General features: G+C 38.6%; 1 protein-coding gene across 6 annotated transcripts in view; it reads right to left on the reverse strand.

The window, feature by feature from the left end:
* Positions 1-17,106, reverse strand: part of TTN (titin) — a 275,101-nt gene that overhangs the window by 63,093 nt on the left and 194,902 nt on the right. For all 6 annotated transcript variants that reach the window (XM_021711039.1, XM_021711037.1, XM_021711038.1 and 3 more), the window contains 26 exons: positions 16,699-17,007; positions 16,421-16,611; positions 15,578-16,007; positions 14,003-14,311; positions 13,721-13,869; positions 13,600-13,632; positions 13,378-13,507; positions 12,982-13,281; positions 12,571-12,888; positions 11,301-11,597; positions 10,893-11,192; positions 10,493-10,807; positions 10,250-10,398; positions 9,651-9,801; positions 9,280-9,561; positions 7,278-7,580; positions 6,458-6,760; positions 6,075-6,356; positions 5,681-5,980; positions 5,290-5,592; positions 4,894-5,202; positions 4,495-4,776; positions 4,093-4,392; positions 3,713-4,006; positions 653-3,619; positions 16-336 (listed from right to left, as the gene is read on the reverse strand). In XM_021711039.1, coding sequence (XP_021566714.1) covers positions 16-336; positions 653-3,619; positions 3,713-4,006; positions 4,093-4,392; positions 4,495-4,776; positions 4,894-5,202; positions 5,290-5,592; positions 5,681-5,980; positions 6,075-6,356; positions 6,458-6,760; positions 7,278-7,580; positions 9,280-9,561; positions 9,651-9,801; positions 10,250-10,398; positions 10,493-10,807; positions 10,893-11,192; positions 11,301-11,597; positions 12,571-12,888; positions 12,982-13,281; positions 13,378-13,507; positions 13,600-13,632; positions 13,721-13,869; positions 14,003-14,311; positions 15,578-16,007; positions 16,421-16,611; positions 16,699-17,007 — 9,627 coding nt within the window. The remainder of the gene's footprint in view (positions 1-15; positions 337-652; positions 3,620-3,712; positions 4,007-4,092; positions 4,393-4,494; positions 4,777-4,893; positions 5,203-5,289; positions 5,593-5,680; positions 5,981-6,074; positions 6,357-6,457; positions 6,761-7,277; positions 7,581-9,279; positions 9,562-9,650; positions 9,802-10,249; positions 10,399-10,492; positions 10,808-10,892; positions 11,193-11,300; positions 11,598-12,570; positions 12,889-12,981; positions 13,282-13,377; positions 13,508-13,599; positions 13,633-13,720; positions 13,870-14,002; positions 14,312-15,577; positions 16,008-16,420; positions 16,612-16,698; positions 17,008-17,106) is intronic.

The following is a 17,106-nucleotide window of genomic DNA, read 5'->3' on the forward strand; positions in this document are numbered from 1 at the left end:
AAAAGAGGGACTCACCTAGTATTTCTTTAGGTTTGATAGCTTCTTTTAGTTCTGCAGGGCGCCCAATGCCAACTTGGTTTTGGGCACACACCCGGAACTCATATTCCTGGTTTTCATCCAAGCTGGTAACAGTGAATTCCATGCGAACAAGTTGTGCTGCAGCATTGCACCTCTTCCAGCCTTCCCCAGGTGATGCATCTGCTATTTTTGGTCTCATTTCCACAACATATCCGAGTATTGGTGCACCACCATCATAGACTGGTTTTCCCCATGCAAGAGTTATGGAATGTCTGGTCGTATCAACCACTTTGAAATTGGTTGGTGGACCAGGTGGCTCTGAAATTAAAATATGAGAATAAATGTACACAGTGTTAACTACTGTTAGTGACACTTTAATGTATAATTTTATATAGTCAGTTTTTGGTTAATCAAAGATAGGTCATTCTAAGTTTTTCCAATTAGAGTTATTTTCCTTACTAAAAATTAGACTCTATCATTGTTTGTACACTTAGGTGTTTTAGTGAAAGGTCTATTTGGAAAATATATTTGCTAAAATAAAGTTTTGATGTTATAGATTTAATGTATTTATCTAATACCTCTGTGCTTGAGATTAAGAGTTGGTGTAATATCAGAAAAAACAAGAACAACCTACCTATGGGGTCTTTTGCCACCACTGGTCTTGATGGCAAGCTTGGTTCTCCAATTCCAATTTCATTTTCTGCCTTGACGCGGAACTGATATTCATGGTCTGGGAGGAGATTCTGTACTTTCATACGTCTCTCAGAGATAGCACTCTTGTTAACAGGGACCCATCGTATTGCATGTTTTTCCTTTTTCTCCAAATAGTATCCTGTGATAGACTTCCCACCATCATATTCAGGTGGATTCCAAACCACAGTCATCTCCTCTTTGCTTACTTTAGTGACTTCTGGTGGATCAGGGCGACCAGGTTTATCATATTTGGTTTTTGCTATAACTGGCTTGCTTTCTGTTGGAGGCCCTGTGCCTATTTTATTTTCTGCACGAACTCTGAAGATATATTCATTTCCTTCTATGAGACGTGTTACTGTAGCACCGGGTGTCAAGACATTAGCAGAATAGGTAGACCAAACCATTCGCTTGCTTTCACATTTTTCTAGAATATAATTTTGGATTTCACAGCCACCATCATCTTCTGGTGGATCCCAGCGAATAGTACATCTGTCACTGGACACATCAACAATTTTCAGATTTCTTACAGGACCAGGCTTATCTAAAACATTGACAGTGGCATAGGCCACAAAGCTGCCAGCTGTGTTCGTTGCCGTAATCACATATTTACCACCATCACTTCGCTTTGCTTTAGTGAGAGAAAATTTAGATGAATCAGCACTGGTGTCAATCTTGACCCTTGGTGATCTTGTTAAGTCTGTGGCATCTTTTTCCTTGGTCCATGAAACTTCAGGAAATGGCTTTCCTCGAACCCCTGCCTCCAGCCTAATGGTGTCCCCTGCTTTGACAGTTAGCACTCCACTTAATTTCAGATCAAGTACTGGTTTCTGCAAGTCTTCCTTCACAACGACTTCCTCTGTCTTCACCCAGTCACTTTCCCCACCTTCATTCTTGGTTTGCACTCTGAACTCATAAATCTGGTTTTCAACACATCTGTCAACCATGTAGTGGGTTTCTTTGATGCTTCCTTTATGCACTCTTTCCCAGTCGTCAGAGCCCTTCAGCCTCCTCTCAACATGATATGATAGATTTGGGCTGCCACCATCATAATCAGGCCGCCGCCACTTCAGGTAGACAAACGTCTTTCCTTTATCTGCAATATGGAGGTTTTCAGGCTCACCTGGTCTGTCAATAGGGTTAATAGCCAAAATGGGAGTTTTTGTTTCAATGGTTGGCCCAACACCTACTTTATTCTCTGCACAAACTCGGAAATAGTATTCATTGTTGGCTAAAAGGTTGGCCTTGATTAATCGTTTAGTGGCATCTGAAGCCACAATTGACCAGCCTTTCTGGTTTGGTTTGCGATATTCTACTATAAAGTTCGTTATTTCTGAGCCACCATTATCTAGTGGGTTCTCCCAAGAAAGTGTACAGTTCTCTTTGGTTACATTGCTAACCCTTAAATTCTGGCAAGGCCCAGGTCTGTCAAGGACATTAACAATGGCTGACCCTTGAGCATGTCCACTGCTATTCTTAGCCGAGATGATATACTTGCCATGATCAGCTCTAACAGCTTCTTTAATTTGTAATTCAACACGGGGTAGGTCACGAATTATGTCAACTCGCTTTTCTCGAACTAATACTTTGCCTTCTTTAGACCAAGTTATGTCTGGTTCAGGTCTGCCTTTGACTCGAGCAAGAATGCGGATAGTTTGGCCCACCCTAACAGTAATAACATCACGACAAGTAACATCAAGTTCTACTTCTGGAGGATGAAGGATGTCTTTTGCAAGCACAGACTCTGCTAGTTCTCTTGGTTCTCCCTCTCCCACAATATTCGCTGCCTTTATACGGAATCTGTACTCATTTCCTTCAATTAGTCCAGGTACTCTGAAGGCACATTGCCTAATGAGTTCATCTTTATTAATCCTGTTCCATTGTGATGTGCCAGGTTTCTGACATTCCACCACATATCCTAGAATGGGGCTGCCACCATCACTGAGAGGCTTTGTCCACACCAAGTCAGCTGTTTCTCTGCTCTTGTCTTTCAGTTTTGGATTAATAGGTGGTCCAGGTGGTTTGATGGGCCGGCAAGCTTTTATTGGGTCAGAACTTGGGGATGGATTGCTTAGTCCTGCAAGATTTTCAGCAAAAACCCTAAACTCATATGTGTTTCCCTCATAGAGTCCAGTCACTCTGAACCTCAGGTCAGCTATAGGTGTTTTGTTGACTCTCACCCACTTGCCAGTTATTTCTCGACGTTCCACATAATAGCCGATTATTGGACTGCCACCATCAGATTTAGGCAGGGTCCAAGACACTGTTGCTGCATTTTCAGTAATGTCAGTAACCACAGGTTTACCAGGAGGAGATGGAGGACTAAACTTATGTTTAGCAACAGTAGGTATGGAGTCAAGGGGAGGACCAACACCCATCTTATTCTCTGCTCTAACTCGGAAAACATATTCACAGCCTTTGTGCAGATGTGGGATTTTCAGCCTTGTCTTACTGCTTCCCGAAGAGACAACACCCCATGTGTCTTTCCTTGTATCTTGTTTCTCAACAATATAATTTATCACAGGGCTTCCTCCATCATCCTTAGGTGGCTGCCAAGAGATAGTCATGTGTTCAGGGGTAACATCCAAAATATTAATGGGACCTGTTGGTGGACCAGGAACATCAAGCACAGTAAGATGTACGGCGACTGTCTTGCTGCCAGCTGTATTGGAAGCTGTGATTTGATATTCCCCAGTGTCTCTCCTTAAGCAGTTCTTAATGGTAAGCACTGATGAGAAGCTGTCAGTTTCGACTGTGTAGTGTTCATCTGTTTTAATCTCACTCCCATCGGTTGTCCACTTTACAGTGGGAACGGGCACACCTCTTATAATAGCAGGGAATCTGACTGTGCTTCCAGCCTTTACCACAAGGCCTTCAATTAATTTTACATCTAGCTCCACAGCTGGAGGCACTAGAAAGTAAACATAAAGAAATTAGATTTTGGTTTTCATCGCGTGGATAATTTAAAGAATAAATAAAATAATGATACCAATCCAAAAATTACCTAGTTTTTCTTGACATTCTATTGGGATAGTTGTGTCAGGGAGACCAAGACCCACAATGTTTTCAGCTTTGACACGGAACCTATAGGTCTTTCCTTGTTGTAGTCCAGTAACAACGCATTCTAAGTTTTTCACAGTTTTGAACTTAATCCAGTCCTGGGTGCCTTCTTCTTGATATTCTACCAAATATCCAGTGATGGGAGAGCCACCATCACGATCTGGCTTATTCCAAACAAGGGAGACTTCAGTCTTATCAACATCTACATGGTGCAGGTTTTTGGGTGGCCCTGGGGGCTCTTTTCAAAAGAAAAAGTTATGATAAATAAGGAATATTCTCAAAGACAGGCAAACAATGTTTTTGTATCTAGAGAAAGCAACTTACGGAGAGGATCTAGAGCCTTGATGGGTTTAGGTGTTTCAACAAAAGGACCACGTCCATACTGGTTCTCAGCAGCTACTCGGAAGAGATATTGGTTGCCTTCATTCAGATGTTTAGCCAAGTGACTCTTTTTCTTTGATGTAGTTGAAAGAGGTGACCACTGGGCGCTGGCAACATCTTTCCTCTCAACCACGTAATTGGTAACAACAGAACCACCATCATCCAGTGGTTCCTTCCAAGTAAGGTAACAAGAATCTTTCCTAATTTCACTGACTTCCAGATCTCTAGGTGGCCCAGGTTTATCTGAAAAATGTTAAATAACAGTTATATAAGTAACTTAATGCAGGTAGGAGCTCAAAATGCATCAAAATTTATTTTTAATAGCAGAAGTATTAAAATTTTTACCTAATACAAGTACTTTTACTGAGACAGTTTTTGAACCAGCTGGATTCTCCACTGTTAAGGAATAAATTCCACCATCTTCATGGGCGGCATTATGAATTTCAAGCTTACTACCAACTGGAGTCACGTCAATTCTTGCTTTAGTTGGAGCCTCTCTGTCTTCTTTTTTCCACGTTACTTTTGGGAATGGCACTCCTTTGATTACAGCACTAAGTCTTAGAGTATCACCGACCTTAATATGTTGTTCTCTTGCCATGTTGGCATCAAGTATCAACTCAGGAGGTTCTAAAATAAAGAGAGTAGAATATTCAGATTTTAATTCATTAATGTATATTTACAATTAAGCATATACAATCAGACACCAATTTTCCTTAAAAATGGAGGTGAGAACATTTTACTCACCAAGTCTGTCTTTTACTAGGACTGGCTCTGGAACATAAGCTGGTTCCGATTCACCAGCTTCATTGACTGCCATCACTCTGAACTTATAGGTTTGACCATCCCGAAGACCGGTGACTTTATATTTCGTTTCAGGACATGATTCAGGAGTGTGATTGGCTCTTCTCCACTCGTCATCTCCAACTTTCTGGTACTCAACAATATAACCCAGAATCTTGCTCCCACCATCGTGACGTGGTGGCTGCCAAGTTAGATCAACTGAATTACATGTTGTATCTATTGCTTCAGGATTAACAGGTGGACTTGGCTTAGCTACATAACAAAAAGAAAAAGGGAATTAGAATACAGCCAAAAATAGTCAGATAATATGAAAATGGAATGAAGCCTCCAATACTATACCAATTGGATCTTTAGCAAAGACTGGTTTTGATGGTGGGCTTGGGTCTCCAATGCCAATTTCATTTTCTGCAGAAACCCTAAATTCATACTGACATCCTTCTAGAAGGTCAGGAACCCTAAATTTAGTGTATGGGTGGATAGGCTCTTTGGTAACTCTAGCCCATCGTTTTGACATCGTTTCCCTCTTTTCTAGGACATAGCTTGTGATGGGCTTTCCTCCATCATGTGGCTTGTTCCAGGTTACAAGTGCAGAGTCTTTGGTAACTTCTGTAACGATTGGCTGATCAGGCGCATCGGGAACCCCTATAACAAATGTTAGCAAAATGTGTTAGAAATTTAATTCTTCCTTTGAACCAAGCATTGAATCACTACAAAGAAACATAATGCATACTGAAACGATCTTTGGCTTTCATTGAATCAGACACCAGAGGATCACTTATTCCATATAGATTCTCAGCATGTATCCGGAAAATATAGTCTTTTCCTTCAAGCAATTTAGGAACTTTGCATGTTGTTTTAGCACTTGCAGATGTCACGGGCATCCAAACATCTTTACCCAACTCCTTCTTCTCAATAATATAATTGGTAATTTCACTGCCTCCATTGTCTAAAGGAGGCTTCCAAGAGATAATCATGTATTCTTTGGTCACCTCATCAAAAATAACTGGTCCTACTGGTGGTCCAGGACGGTCTGTAGAAAAAAAAAAATCACAGCATAAAGTGTTATTTTCATTTTTACTTTGAATAGAACAGAAGGACTATTCTTCTCACTAAACAATACTTACCGACAACATTAACTTGGCAGAATCCTTTCCTAGAGCCTGTGCTATTCTCCACGACTACACAGTATTTGCCAGAGTCTGAACGTTTGGCCTTGACCTTCTCTAAAGCAAGTGTTGTTGGTGTAGTCTTTATATGAGTGCGATCATCTTCCAGCACATCAGCTTCATCTTTGAACCAGGAAACCTTAGGCTTAGGTTTGCCTGAGTAACGGCCAGTGAGGGCAAAAGCTTCGCCAACTCGAACTGTGAGCTTGTCTCTGAAGTCGAGGTCAAGTGTTGGGGGAGCTAAAATGTGTAATTATAGAGGCATGTCATTTGTATTGATGTTTTATAACAGGTCTACAAATGTACACATTTTCAAAGTATAAGTTGTAGTAGACACATACCCAGCTCATCCTTGCAAGTGATTGGCTTGGTACAAAATGATGGTTTGCCTTGTCCAACAATATTGACAGCACTGACGCGGTACTCATAGGTGTCACCTTCTTTTAAGCCTTTAACAGTGTATTTTCTGTTAAGCAAGTTGTCATTTGTAACTTTGTGGAACTTCTCGGTTCCAATGAGCCGGCTTTCTAAGACATAGTTAATAATTTCTGATCCGCCATCATACTTAGGAGGATTCCAAGTCAAACTTACAGTATTTTTAGTAACTTCTTTTACTTCTAGGTCTTCAGGACGCTCTGGTACAGCTGCAAGTATAGAATTTTAGTGGAAAAAAAGTGTCACAATAGGAATGCAGTAGAATATAGTAAATATTCCTTCCTGAGGATTGTATTTAAACAGAAATAACAAAAGAAGTCTCATAATAGAACTATTAGAGTTAAAGGACCCAAATATGACCTAATTTCCTCATTTGACAGATGAGGAAATACAGATTTATTGAGGCTAAATTATTTAGGAAAAGTCTCCAGAATTGGTAGTTTTAGAGATAGAAAAATAATTCTATTTCTATTTATGCCATTAAGTGGGGTATTTAAAAAAAATCAGTGAAATATATACAGAAGGAATTTGACGACTCATATATATTCCTAAAAACTCCTTTATAACCACAGTTCAAATACTACAAATTGGATATTGAGTAGTAGTCTAATAAATGCTAGTCAGATTAATTAAATGCATGGCATTTATGCACATATTTTATCACTATAGTCTTATTAAATGAATAAAGAAATGATCGATCCTAAAATTCTTTTAACTTGTACTTACTTATTGGATCTCTGATAACAAGTGCATTTGGTGTCTCAACAAATGGGCCCATGCCAATACTATTTTCAGCAGCAATTCGGAAGAAGTAGGCTTTTCCTTGAATGAGACCCTGTACGGTAGCATTTTGTCGGGTAACTGTATATGTCACGGGAGTCCATGCTCTGCGGTCAGATTCCCGCTTTTCAATGACATAGTTGGTGATTGGCGCACCTCCATCATCTTCCGGAGAAAACCATGTCAGTTTGCAGGAGTCATTGGTTAGGTTGTCAGCTAGGAATGGTACTCCAACAGGACCTGGCACATCTGGAAATAAGAGGAAAATATTTCAAGCTGTTTGTCTTCAATAAGCTGTAACACTCAACAGGTGTTAATCTGTGTTTTTAAAAGAGAGACCAAATGTCATTATGAAGAAAATAAGGTTTTGTGTCTATTGTGGTTTTATTCCCACTGCTATCTGTATCCCACCATATTTTTAAATGAAGCAGATTTTCAGCAGTTATTTGTTCCATGGTTTTAGTAGAAGCTGAAGGGACAATAAAATGCTTTTTTTCCACCTAGAAAGCAGGATTTATTGAGAGGATAGAAAAGCTCCCACAGTGGGAGGGGACCTGAAAGTGTTGCCCAATAAAATGCTTTTTTAAAAAGTAATTTGTAGGCTGGGCATGGTAGCTCATGTCTATAATCTCAGTACTTTGAGAGGCGGAAGCAGGAGGATTGCTTGAGCCCAGGGGTTCTAGATGAGCCTGGGCAACATACTGAGACCTCCTCTCTACAAAAAAATTTAAAAACTAGTTGGTGTGGTGGCACATGCCTGTAGTCCCAGCCACTCAGAAGGCTGAGGTGGAAGGATCGCCTGCGCTTAGGAGGTTGAGGCTGTGATGAGCTGTGAGCATGCCACTTCACTCCAGCGTGGGCAACAGAGTGACAGCCTAACTCAAAAAAAAAAAAAAAAAAAAGCAAAACAAAAAAGTGATTTGTGAACCACATGGGAGGTAGGTGCTGGAAGGTAAACACACAGAGGGAGACAGGAAGGGGGTGAAGTGTGGCATGGTCACAGCTTTTTTTGTGTGTGTTCAGTAATTTTTGTGTTCGGTTTTCTAACGGTGCAAGAGGGAGAAATTTTTTTTTAAATGGGTGACCATTGAGTCAAACAGCACAGGAGGCCCCAAATCTCTGAATGACTTTGAGGGGGTTGGAAATTTAATATGAAAGTATACCAGTTCTCAAATTAAAGTAACAGCCATTATTTAAAAGGGTATTTAGTGCTTGGAGCTAACCGGAAAGGCTGTGGGACCATTGCTCAATGAAATATTTTTCCTTATGCCATTCTTATATAAGTTCAATTGAGAAACTGGTTATTTTGACATAACAACCATGTCAAACTATGCCAAACTATGACTGGAATATCGCTATGCCTAGGACATGGTTAGAGAGAGCTCTGAGTAGAAGGGTTTCACTTTCTGAGCAAATCATTAGACTAAAGCAGTCAAGAGGCATGAACAAGCCTTGTAGAATTCTACTCTATATTCAGTGACTAGAAATGCAATATTGATAACCAAACATGATGCTTCTCTTCAGTTAGACTGCTGACACCCTTCAAAGGGGGTTTTGCATTATTGTGATAATTAGTAATAGGGACAGAGTTCCCGGATGTGAAAATGGTTAACACTGGTAAATTGTTGAACGTTCATGTACACATGCAGGGAAGCTGCTTTTGTGAAAACTAGATATTAGCACAATAGATCTTTATGGTAGCAAGTTCTACAAAAAAGCAGTATACAAAACTTTATATACAGTAAGAATGCAGTCATATAGAATATATATAGGATTAAAAAAGCAAAGAGGAAATTTTAAAAATCCTAATAATGGTCAGTGGGATCATGGGTGATGCTTCTTATTTTCTAAAATGTTTGTAACATAGTTTGATGACAACATAGCTTTGTTATAAATGTAATAAAAATGTTGGTTTAAAAAGTTGCATGGACAAATTAAAAGTATTTACCTAATACATCCACAATAATTGTCTTCTTTCTTTCTCCGCCTTCGTTTTTGGCAAGAAGAGAATAGACACCTTGATGGCTTCTCTGGCAGTTCTTGATGACCATGGATGAGCTGATGGCTGTGGTCTCAATGGTGGCTTCTTGAGGTAAGGCTCTTTCATTCATATTCCAGGTGACTGTTGGAGGAGGCTTTCCAGACACATAGGCAATGATTCGGATCACCCCTCCAGCATGTACCACGATTCTGTCCCTGACACTGGCATCTAACTGAAGGTCAGGTAAAACTGGGAAACAATGGAAAATTACAAATGTCATTTTCACTTTTTATCTAAAACATAAATGTTGATGAAGCAATAAAAGTATTAATAATTACCAATTCTGTCCTTCATTTCAATGACATCTGTGACTTCTCCAGGTTCTCCAATGCCAGCAATATTGACTGCTCTAACTCTAAATTTGTAGAATGCTCCTTCTTTTAATCCTGTCACAACAAGTTTTGTTCCTCTCACTTCTTTGTCTTTACCCTAGGGAAAATAATAAACATTTTATAATTAGAATAGCCTTTTGTGAATTCTTGCCTTAATGGGTTTCTAAAACATAACCAGTAGCAAATAACTGTTCTCCTTGGGAAAACTGTTGCCAGTTTAAGGTTTAGGAATAAGATATTATAGGAAACACTGAATGGAATAACTTGCTAGGAATTAGGCTTTAAAATGATTTTCAAATAGTTGAACCTTTATTTATTTATTTCATCTTTCTAGAGATTATAACCAAAAGATAAGTTAACAACCATATGATTAATTTTTGTTAGATATTTTTACATTAACAGATGTTTGGATTATCAGCTATCATCGTGCTATTTTTCTGAATTCTTAATCCAAAACATATAGGTAGAAGTGAATGGAATTGAGAATAACTACTATAATTTTAGTTTATCCATACTGCATTTCCTTAATACCATGTTTTAGATACCTTTTCCCATTCTTCTTTTCCTTCTTCTTTGTATTCAATGATGTATCCAGTTACTTTGGATCCACCATCTTTCAGTGGGGGAGACCACTCCAGATCCACAGATGATTTAGTCCAGTCTGTCACTTTAGGAAATGGAGGACCAGGAGGAGCTGGAAAGAACCAATATGCATTAGTATCCATGAACTTCCCGTGGTACTTTAGGAAAATAAGAAGAAAAATAAATGGAATGGTTTCAAGGCCTACCAATTGGATCTCTAGCGGTCATGGGATCTGATGGTAGACTTGCTGGACCCACACCAGCAGCATTGATAGCATAGACCCGGAATTGATAGTCGGAACCTTCGATAAGACCAGTCACTTTATAAGAAACACCCAAAGTCATGGCTTTGATAGGATCTCGGTTAACTCTCTTCCATCTCTTTGCAGAGATATCTTTCATTTCTAGCCAGTACCCTGTCACAGGAGAGCCTCCGTCATATTCTGGCTCTTCCCAGTTGACAGTCATGGAGTTGCGAGTCACGCTGCTAACTGTTGGTTTATCTGGTGCTCCAGGGACAGCTGTGAAAACAATCATATTGATTATGAGAAATTTTCAAAAAGCAAGGAAGAATAACCTGGTATGTGAAAATCTTGTCCTACTTACAGAAAAGGTTTCTTGCCGTTTCAGGCTCACTGTCAAGAGGTTCTCCAATGCCATATTTATTCTGGGCCATGATTCGGAAAACATATTCATGACCTTCAAGCAATTTGGGAATTGTGTACATGCACTCTTTAGGTTCGCTGGAAACACGGACCCATGTCTTCCTGTTAGCTTCTCTTTTCTCAATTACATAGTTTGTGATCTTGGACCCACCATCATCTTTAGGTGGAAGCCAAGATAGTGTCATTTGCTCTGCTGAAATAGATTCAAACTTTATGGGCCCTATTGGAGGGCCAGGACGACCTAAAATGGTTTACAGAAGGAACACTTTATTAGTTAGATGATTTTAAAGATAAATATTATTTATGAACAAAAAAACATGCAGTTTTAACCAAACCATGCAATCTTTACCAAGAACATTTAGTCTCATCTCCTTTGATGCTGTTCCCAGATTATTTACAGCTGTGATGGTATACAAGCCAGTGTCACTCCTGCGAGACTGTGGAATAACTAAAGTGCAAGTATCGTCCACCACTAGTTTGTTGATATGGGTGTCATAGACAACAGGTTCTTTGTTATCAGGCTTCTTTGGAGGAGCTTTAAACCAGGTTAGTGTTGGGAACGGCACACCTTTAATTTTGGCCACGATGCTCACATCAGTTCCTTCTTCAACTTCCATGAATTCTTTTAGATCAATTGATGGTGGGCCTAGATAATTTTTTAAAAATTATCATTAGGAACAAAAAGCACCCAAGAATGGAAAGTAGAATTCACAGTGACTATAAAGCTGTTTGGATCCCTTACAGTCAAACTTGGAGCCCAGTCCAATATAAATAACGGATCTGTCTTAAACATTATTGCACTAGTTTGGGGAGCAAATACATGTGATCAGCATCTTTTACTGGATCTACATGTGGCTGTGTGTCAGTTTTTGCCTCTCTCTTATCTGGTATTTGCATATTCTGATAAAAGGGCATAGAGAAGTGAAGATTGTATTAGCCTACTTAGGACTTGGGAATTCTGTCATGAAATTTCCTTTAATATTTATGTAGAGTTATAAAGGGACTCATAATGTTCACTCTGAGGGTGAATTCCCCTTTTAAGAAATACAACTGTCAGTAGAGGCAATTTTCCATTTTCTACAAATTTAGTATGGGAATATGCAATAAGGGTAGTAACTACAGCCTTCGAAAACATAGAAGAAAGAATAGCAGCAGCGATGGTAACAATACTTAGAGAATTCCTACCCTATTTGTATGTATATTTTATCTATTAAAATGGATATATCTTTTTCTCATAGAGAGAAAAGGAAACTTGAGTGTGAAGATAAATGAATCTCAGTAGTTGTTAAGCAAATGGTTGGTTAATTTCTGCCCCCTTTGAGGGGCATACAGAGAAATTGCTTTAACTTCTGGTAAACAAAACAGCCTGCCATGGAGAAAATTTCATTAAGAAAACCACAAACATCATTAAATAGGAAAAAGGTAACAGGCAAGGAAACATACATGACACTTCTGTGGAAATTAAAGGAATGAGTAATTGAGCAGTGTGCCTGTGTCTACACTCAACCCATGGTAGCTTCCCAATATACAGCTGTATCTCTTTTAATTTTGGACTGTTGTTAAGTATCTCAGAAAGCAAACATTAAAAGGATATTCTTGATCAATACATTGGTACTTACATGTCTGGTCTTTGACAGTCACAGGGCCAACAGTGGCTGAAGGCTTGCTGACTCCTGCAGCGTTGACAGCTTTGACTCTGAATTCGTATTCTCCACCCTCTATGAGGTCTTCAACGGTGAACTCCAGTTCTTCCACATCACGCTTATTGCACTGTCTCCATGCTTCTTTCTTTTTCCCAGTAGGATCCCATGCAAGGCACTCAACAATATAGTGGGTCACAGGGGAGCCCCCATCATTTTTTGGAGGTTTCCATGACAGATGTACCGTGTTCTTTGTTATGAGGCCAATCTTGAGTTTAATAGGGGGATCAGGAGGATCTTCAAAAATAGTTAAAGGAAGTATTCAGCATTGTTTACAACAATACACTTCAATTTTGAGAAGATATTTCAAATTTAGATTTTAAAACTTACATATAGGATCTCTGGCAGTGGTCCTCTGAATGGTTTCTACTGGTGGGCCAATACCAAAACGGTTTTCTGCTCGCACACGGAAGAAATATTGCTGTTCGGAGATGAGATCAGGCACTACAAACGTAGTGCTTCCACAGTTTGGATTGACTTTGGTCCAGGCTTTTCCATCAATAGTCTTCTTCTCGATAACATAGCCTTTGATCCTGTCTCCTCCATCGTCATCTGGCATTTTCCATGAAAGTCTGCAACTACCCCTTGTGATGTCACTGACTTTCAGATCTTTGGGTGGGCCTGGTACATCTGTCGGATGCAAATAAAAACAATATAAACAATGTTCCTTATATGTTTAAAAATAATTTGTTCTTATTCTATAGCAACTTTAAAAGTCTTTCTTACCCATGACTTTAACTCTGCAATTTGCAGTCTTTTGTCCTGCCTTATTCTTGGCTGTGATACTGTATTTGCCTGAATGAGATCGTTTACACTCCGGAATAATAATTACTGATGAGTTTTCAGCAGTCTCCAGCTGCACAAAGAAAATAGTAGTCACACATTGAATTAAATAATAGCAGTACTGAAGCTAACTATAGTCTGAATTATTTCAATTATTATTTTTACCTGTGCATCCTCGGGTATATCGTGAACACCATCCTATTAGAAAACAGGATAGTCAGTCGTAGTGTAAATACTCTTTATGGTGATTCAATGAGAGACACAGAAGAATTGTGATTTTTCTTACCTTCATTGCCTTCTTTGCCTTTCCATCAAATTCCCAAGATGATTTTGGTGTTGGACGTCCCTTGATGACAGCAGGAATCCTAATCTGTGAGCCAGCTTTACAAACCAGACTATCTTGTGCTCCAATGTCAATGAAAACTTCTGGTACCTCTGTAATATTATGAATAATACAACAGAATTTAGCTCATATTTATAAAAAAAGTAATTGACATATCTCCAGTAAATTAATCAGTTTCATAATAACATCACAAGATGAACGCATACATTAAGTAAGTACAAGTACCTTGAATATCAGTGGCAGGGATCTCCCCGGTTGTACTGCTTGGTTCAGATTCACCGGCTTCATTGACAGCCTTCACTCTGAATCTGTACTTCCTGAGTTCTTTCAGATTAGGGACCACACATTCACAGGTAGTTAGAAGTTTGTCTGGTTCGTTTACTCTTTTCCAGTCAGTAGTACCTTCTTCTTGCATTTCTACAATGTATCCTTTGATTGGACTGCCACCATCTTTGGCTGGAGGTTTCCATGCTAGTGAGATGCTTGACTTTGTTTTATCCTTAACTTCTGGGCAAGAAGGTGGCCCAGGTGGATCTAATAAGAGGAAAAAAAAAAACATATTGTGAAGGTGATGGAATGCTAGATTTATATACCATAATAATCTTTTACTATACATTATTATATATTATTTCAATCTATTAAAATATTAAAATAGGAATGCTAAAAGAAAATACATTACCATCTAGAGAAGAGAAAAAAATGAAATAGTTTATTTTCCTTCAGCATTAATGCAAAAACTGAGGAAGCAAACAACTGACTGGAGATAGAAAGACTACTTCCTATCTCTAACTTGATTTACATTTTATTTACACATGATTTGTGGAAAGCTTCTAATTTTGAAATCCTTTGAAGCAATTTACAGTATTTTTACAGAAAACTTATTTTAATTTATCATAATGTGAAAATGGAAAAATGATTTCATCATTAGCTGGTAAGTCTTTGGACACAAGCTAATCTTAATGCTCTTTAGGGGCAGGATCAATGTTTACCATAATCACTTAACAGTCCTTCGCTTTTCTGAGAGTGCTTTACAATTACAGAAATTCTTTTAGTCCATCTGTCTTTTTAATCATAGTCCTTCCTCCTCCAGTGCTTAGTATAGATCCTTGCATATAGCACATGTTCAATTCTAGTTTGCAAATGAATGACTATCTCATTATATATACATACTCATGCTCTATATAGCATTTAAGGTTATTTTAAATAAAACTTTAACAAATAGTTGAATTTTTCTTCTATAGAGAATCTAATCAGATATGTAGTAAATGGCATTGATTATTAAGACCACAACATTTTAGATTTTGAACTGATCTGCTGATAGATCTTTCAGAAGAATTTTCTCTTTTGTTTGACCTCATAGACTGTGCCTGAGAATCTTATATCTTTATTCAAAATATTATAGAAAGCTAACAACATTTTCCTTTTTGTTGAATTCCTACTGGAGGCTCTGTTTAGTGTGATAGATGATTTCCAGAGTATCTAATGAGACAGAAATGTATTTAGAGTATAAGAGTAGAGAGAAACTTTAGTCCAGATTTTTATTATTGTGGTTTCTCATAAAATACTAGGTTTAAGCCTAGAGTTTAAAAGTGATATGATTTTTAAGTATGTACTTATGTGTATATGTGTGTATATACAGACACACATACCTAAATACTTCTGATAGTCTATGTCGAAGATGAGTCTTTTTACTTTCATAAATAATTTGGCACAGAAAAATACAAGAAATTTAAGAGCAGAATTATCCATTTAGTGACTTTGCCCTTCAGAAATGAGTCCCCGAAATGGGAGCACACTTACATATGGGATCTCCTGCAAGAGCTGGATCTGATGGTTCACTAGGAGGGCCAATTCCTGCAGCATTTATTGCCATGGCTCTAAACTGGTATTTAACGCCTTCGATCAAACGGGGAACATTGAATTCCACACCCTTCAATCCCACTTTGGTTATTGGTGCTCGGCTAACACGTGACCAGTAGGCACCTCCCTCTTCTCTTTTCTCCAGCCAGTAGCCAGTAATTGGAGAGCCACCATTGTCCAAAGGAGGAGTCCAGCTCACGAGCATTGATCCTTTGGTGCGCTCCAAAACCTTTGGTTTTCCCGGAGGTCCAGGAAGGCGATATGGATCTTGAATGACCACTTTATCTGATTTGCATTCATCACTGATTCCATATTTATTCACTGCCCTGACTCGGAACTCATACTGACCATTGGGGATAAGTTTCCAGATCTAGAAATGAGAAGAATAGAAATTTCTTAAAAGGCGTATACGTAAGTTGATTTTCATTCATTTAAAAACTCAATTTATTTGGGGAGGGGTGACTGTAAGAAGAAACAAATATATAAACTCAAAACATGAGAACACAGAGAAAAGAAGAAAGCCTTTTAAAAATAAGAATATGTAAATTTATTGTACCGAATAGCAGATCTCTCAATTAAAAGTATCTGTATATCAAACAGTATTTACTAAGCGTTTACTTAATATTTACTAGCACATGGTGCTAAACACTATCATAACAAAATAACAGCTTTTGCGTATGTGTAGTTTTAATCTAATTATTAAATTCCAAGATTATAGTAAAATGGTGTCAAATCAGAGTCATTCTTTAAAATGTGTACATTAAGACATCTAGAAGAGTTTACCCCATATCTTTTCTCTACAGCAGTGTTGGTGACTTCCTCCCATTCTGTTTTTTTCCTACTTGCATCACGTTTGTCAATGACATAATGGGTGATTTCACTGCCACCATTATCAAGAGGGGCATCCCATGTCAAGCAACAAGATTCAGCTTTGATGTCAGTAACAGCAAGATTTCTTGGTGGGGATGGGCGGTCTGGAAGAAATCAACAGAGGAGATTGAAGAAGGCAGTTCTCGAACAGACACTGGATGTCTTTTTGATATAAGAAAGTACATCATTACCATAAACTTCAAGGTGAACATTTCGGAAGACTGAGCCAAGGCGATTGGAAGCAGTAACTGTGTAAGTGCCTTTGTCTTGCCGGACTGCTTTGGGAATGATAAGCTCAGTTTTTGCTTCACTTCGGGATACTTCTTCCTTGGTTATCTGAAGTGCATCAGTGGGTTTTTCAATCACAGTTTCATTCTTAGACCACTCAATCTTCGGCATTGGCAGACCTGTCACATCTGCGGGCATGTTGACAGGCTCTCCTGCCTTAACTTTGATAGTGTCTCCTCGAACAGCCAGACGCAACTTAATAGTTGGAGGTACTGCAAAGAGAAGGGAAAGGGAAAAAAATAGCGAGGTCATAAGAATACTTTTTCTCAACTTATGGGATAAAGGCAGAACTGTAAAGTGTGTTAAAATTA

The sequence above is a fragment of the Carlito syrichta genome, unplaced genomic scaffold (genome assembly GCF_000164805.1).
Source record: "Carlito syrichta isolate Samal-C Ts95f unplaced genomic scaffold, Tarsius_syrichta-2.0.1 Scaffold301826, whole genome shotgun sequence".
NCBI lineage: Eukaryota > Metazoa > Chordata > Mammalia > Primates > Tarsiidae > Carlito > Carlito syrichta.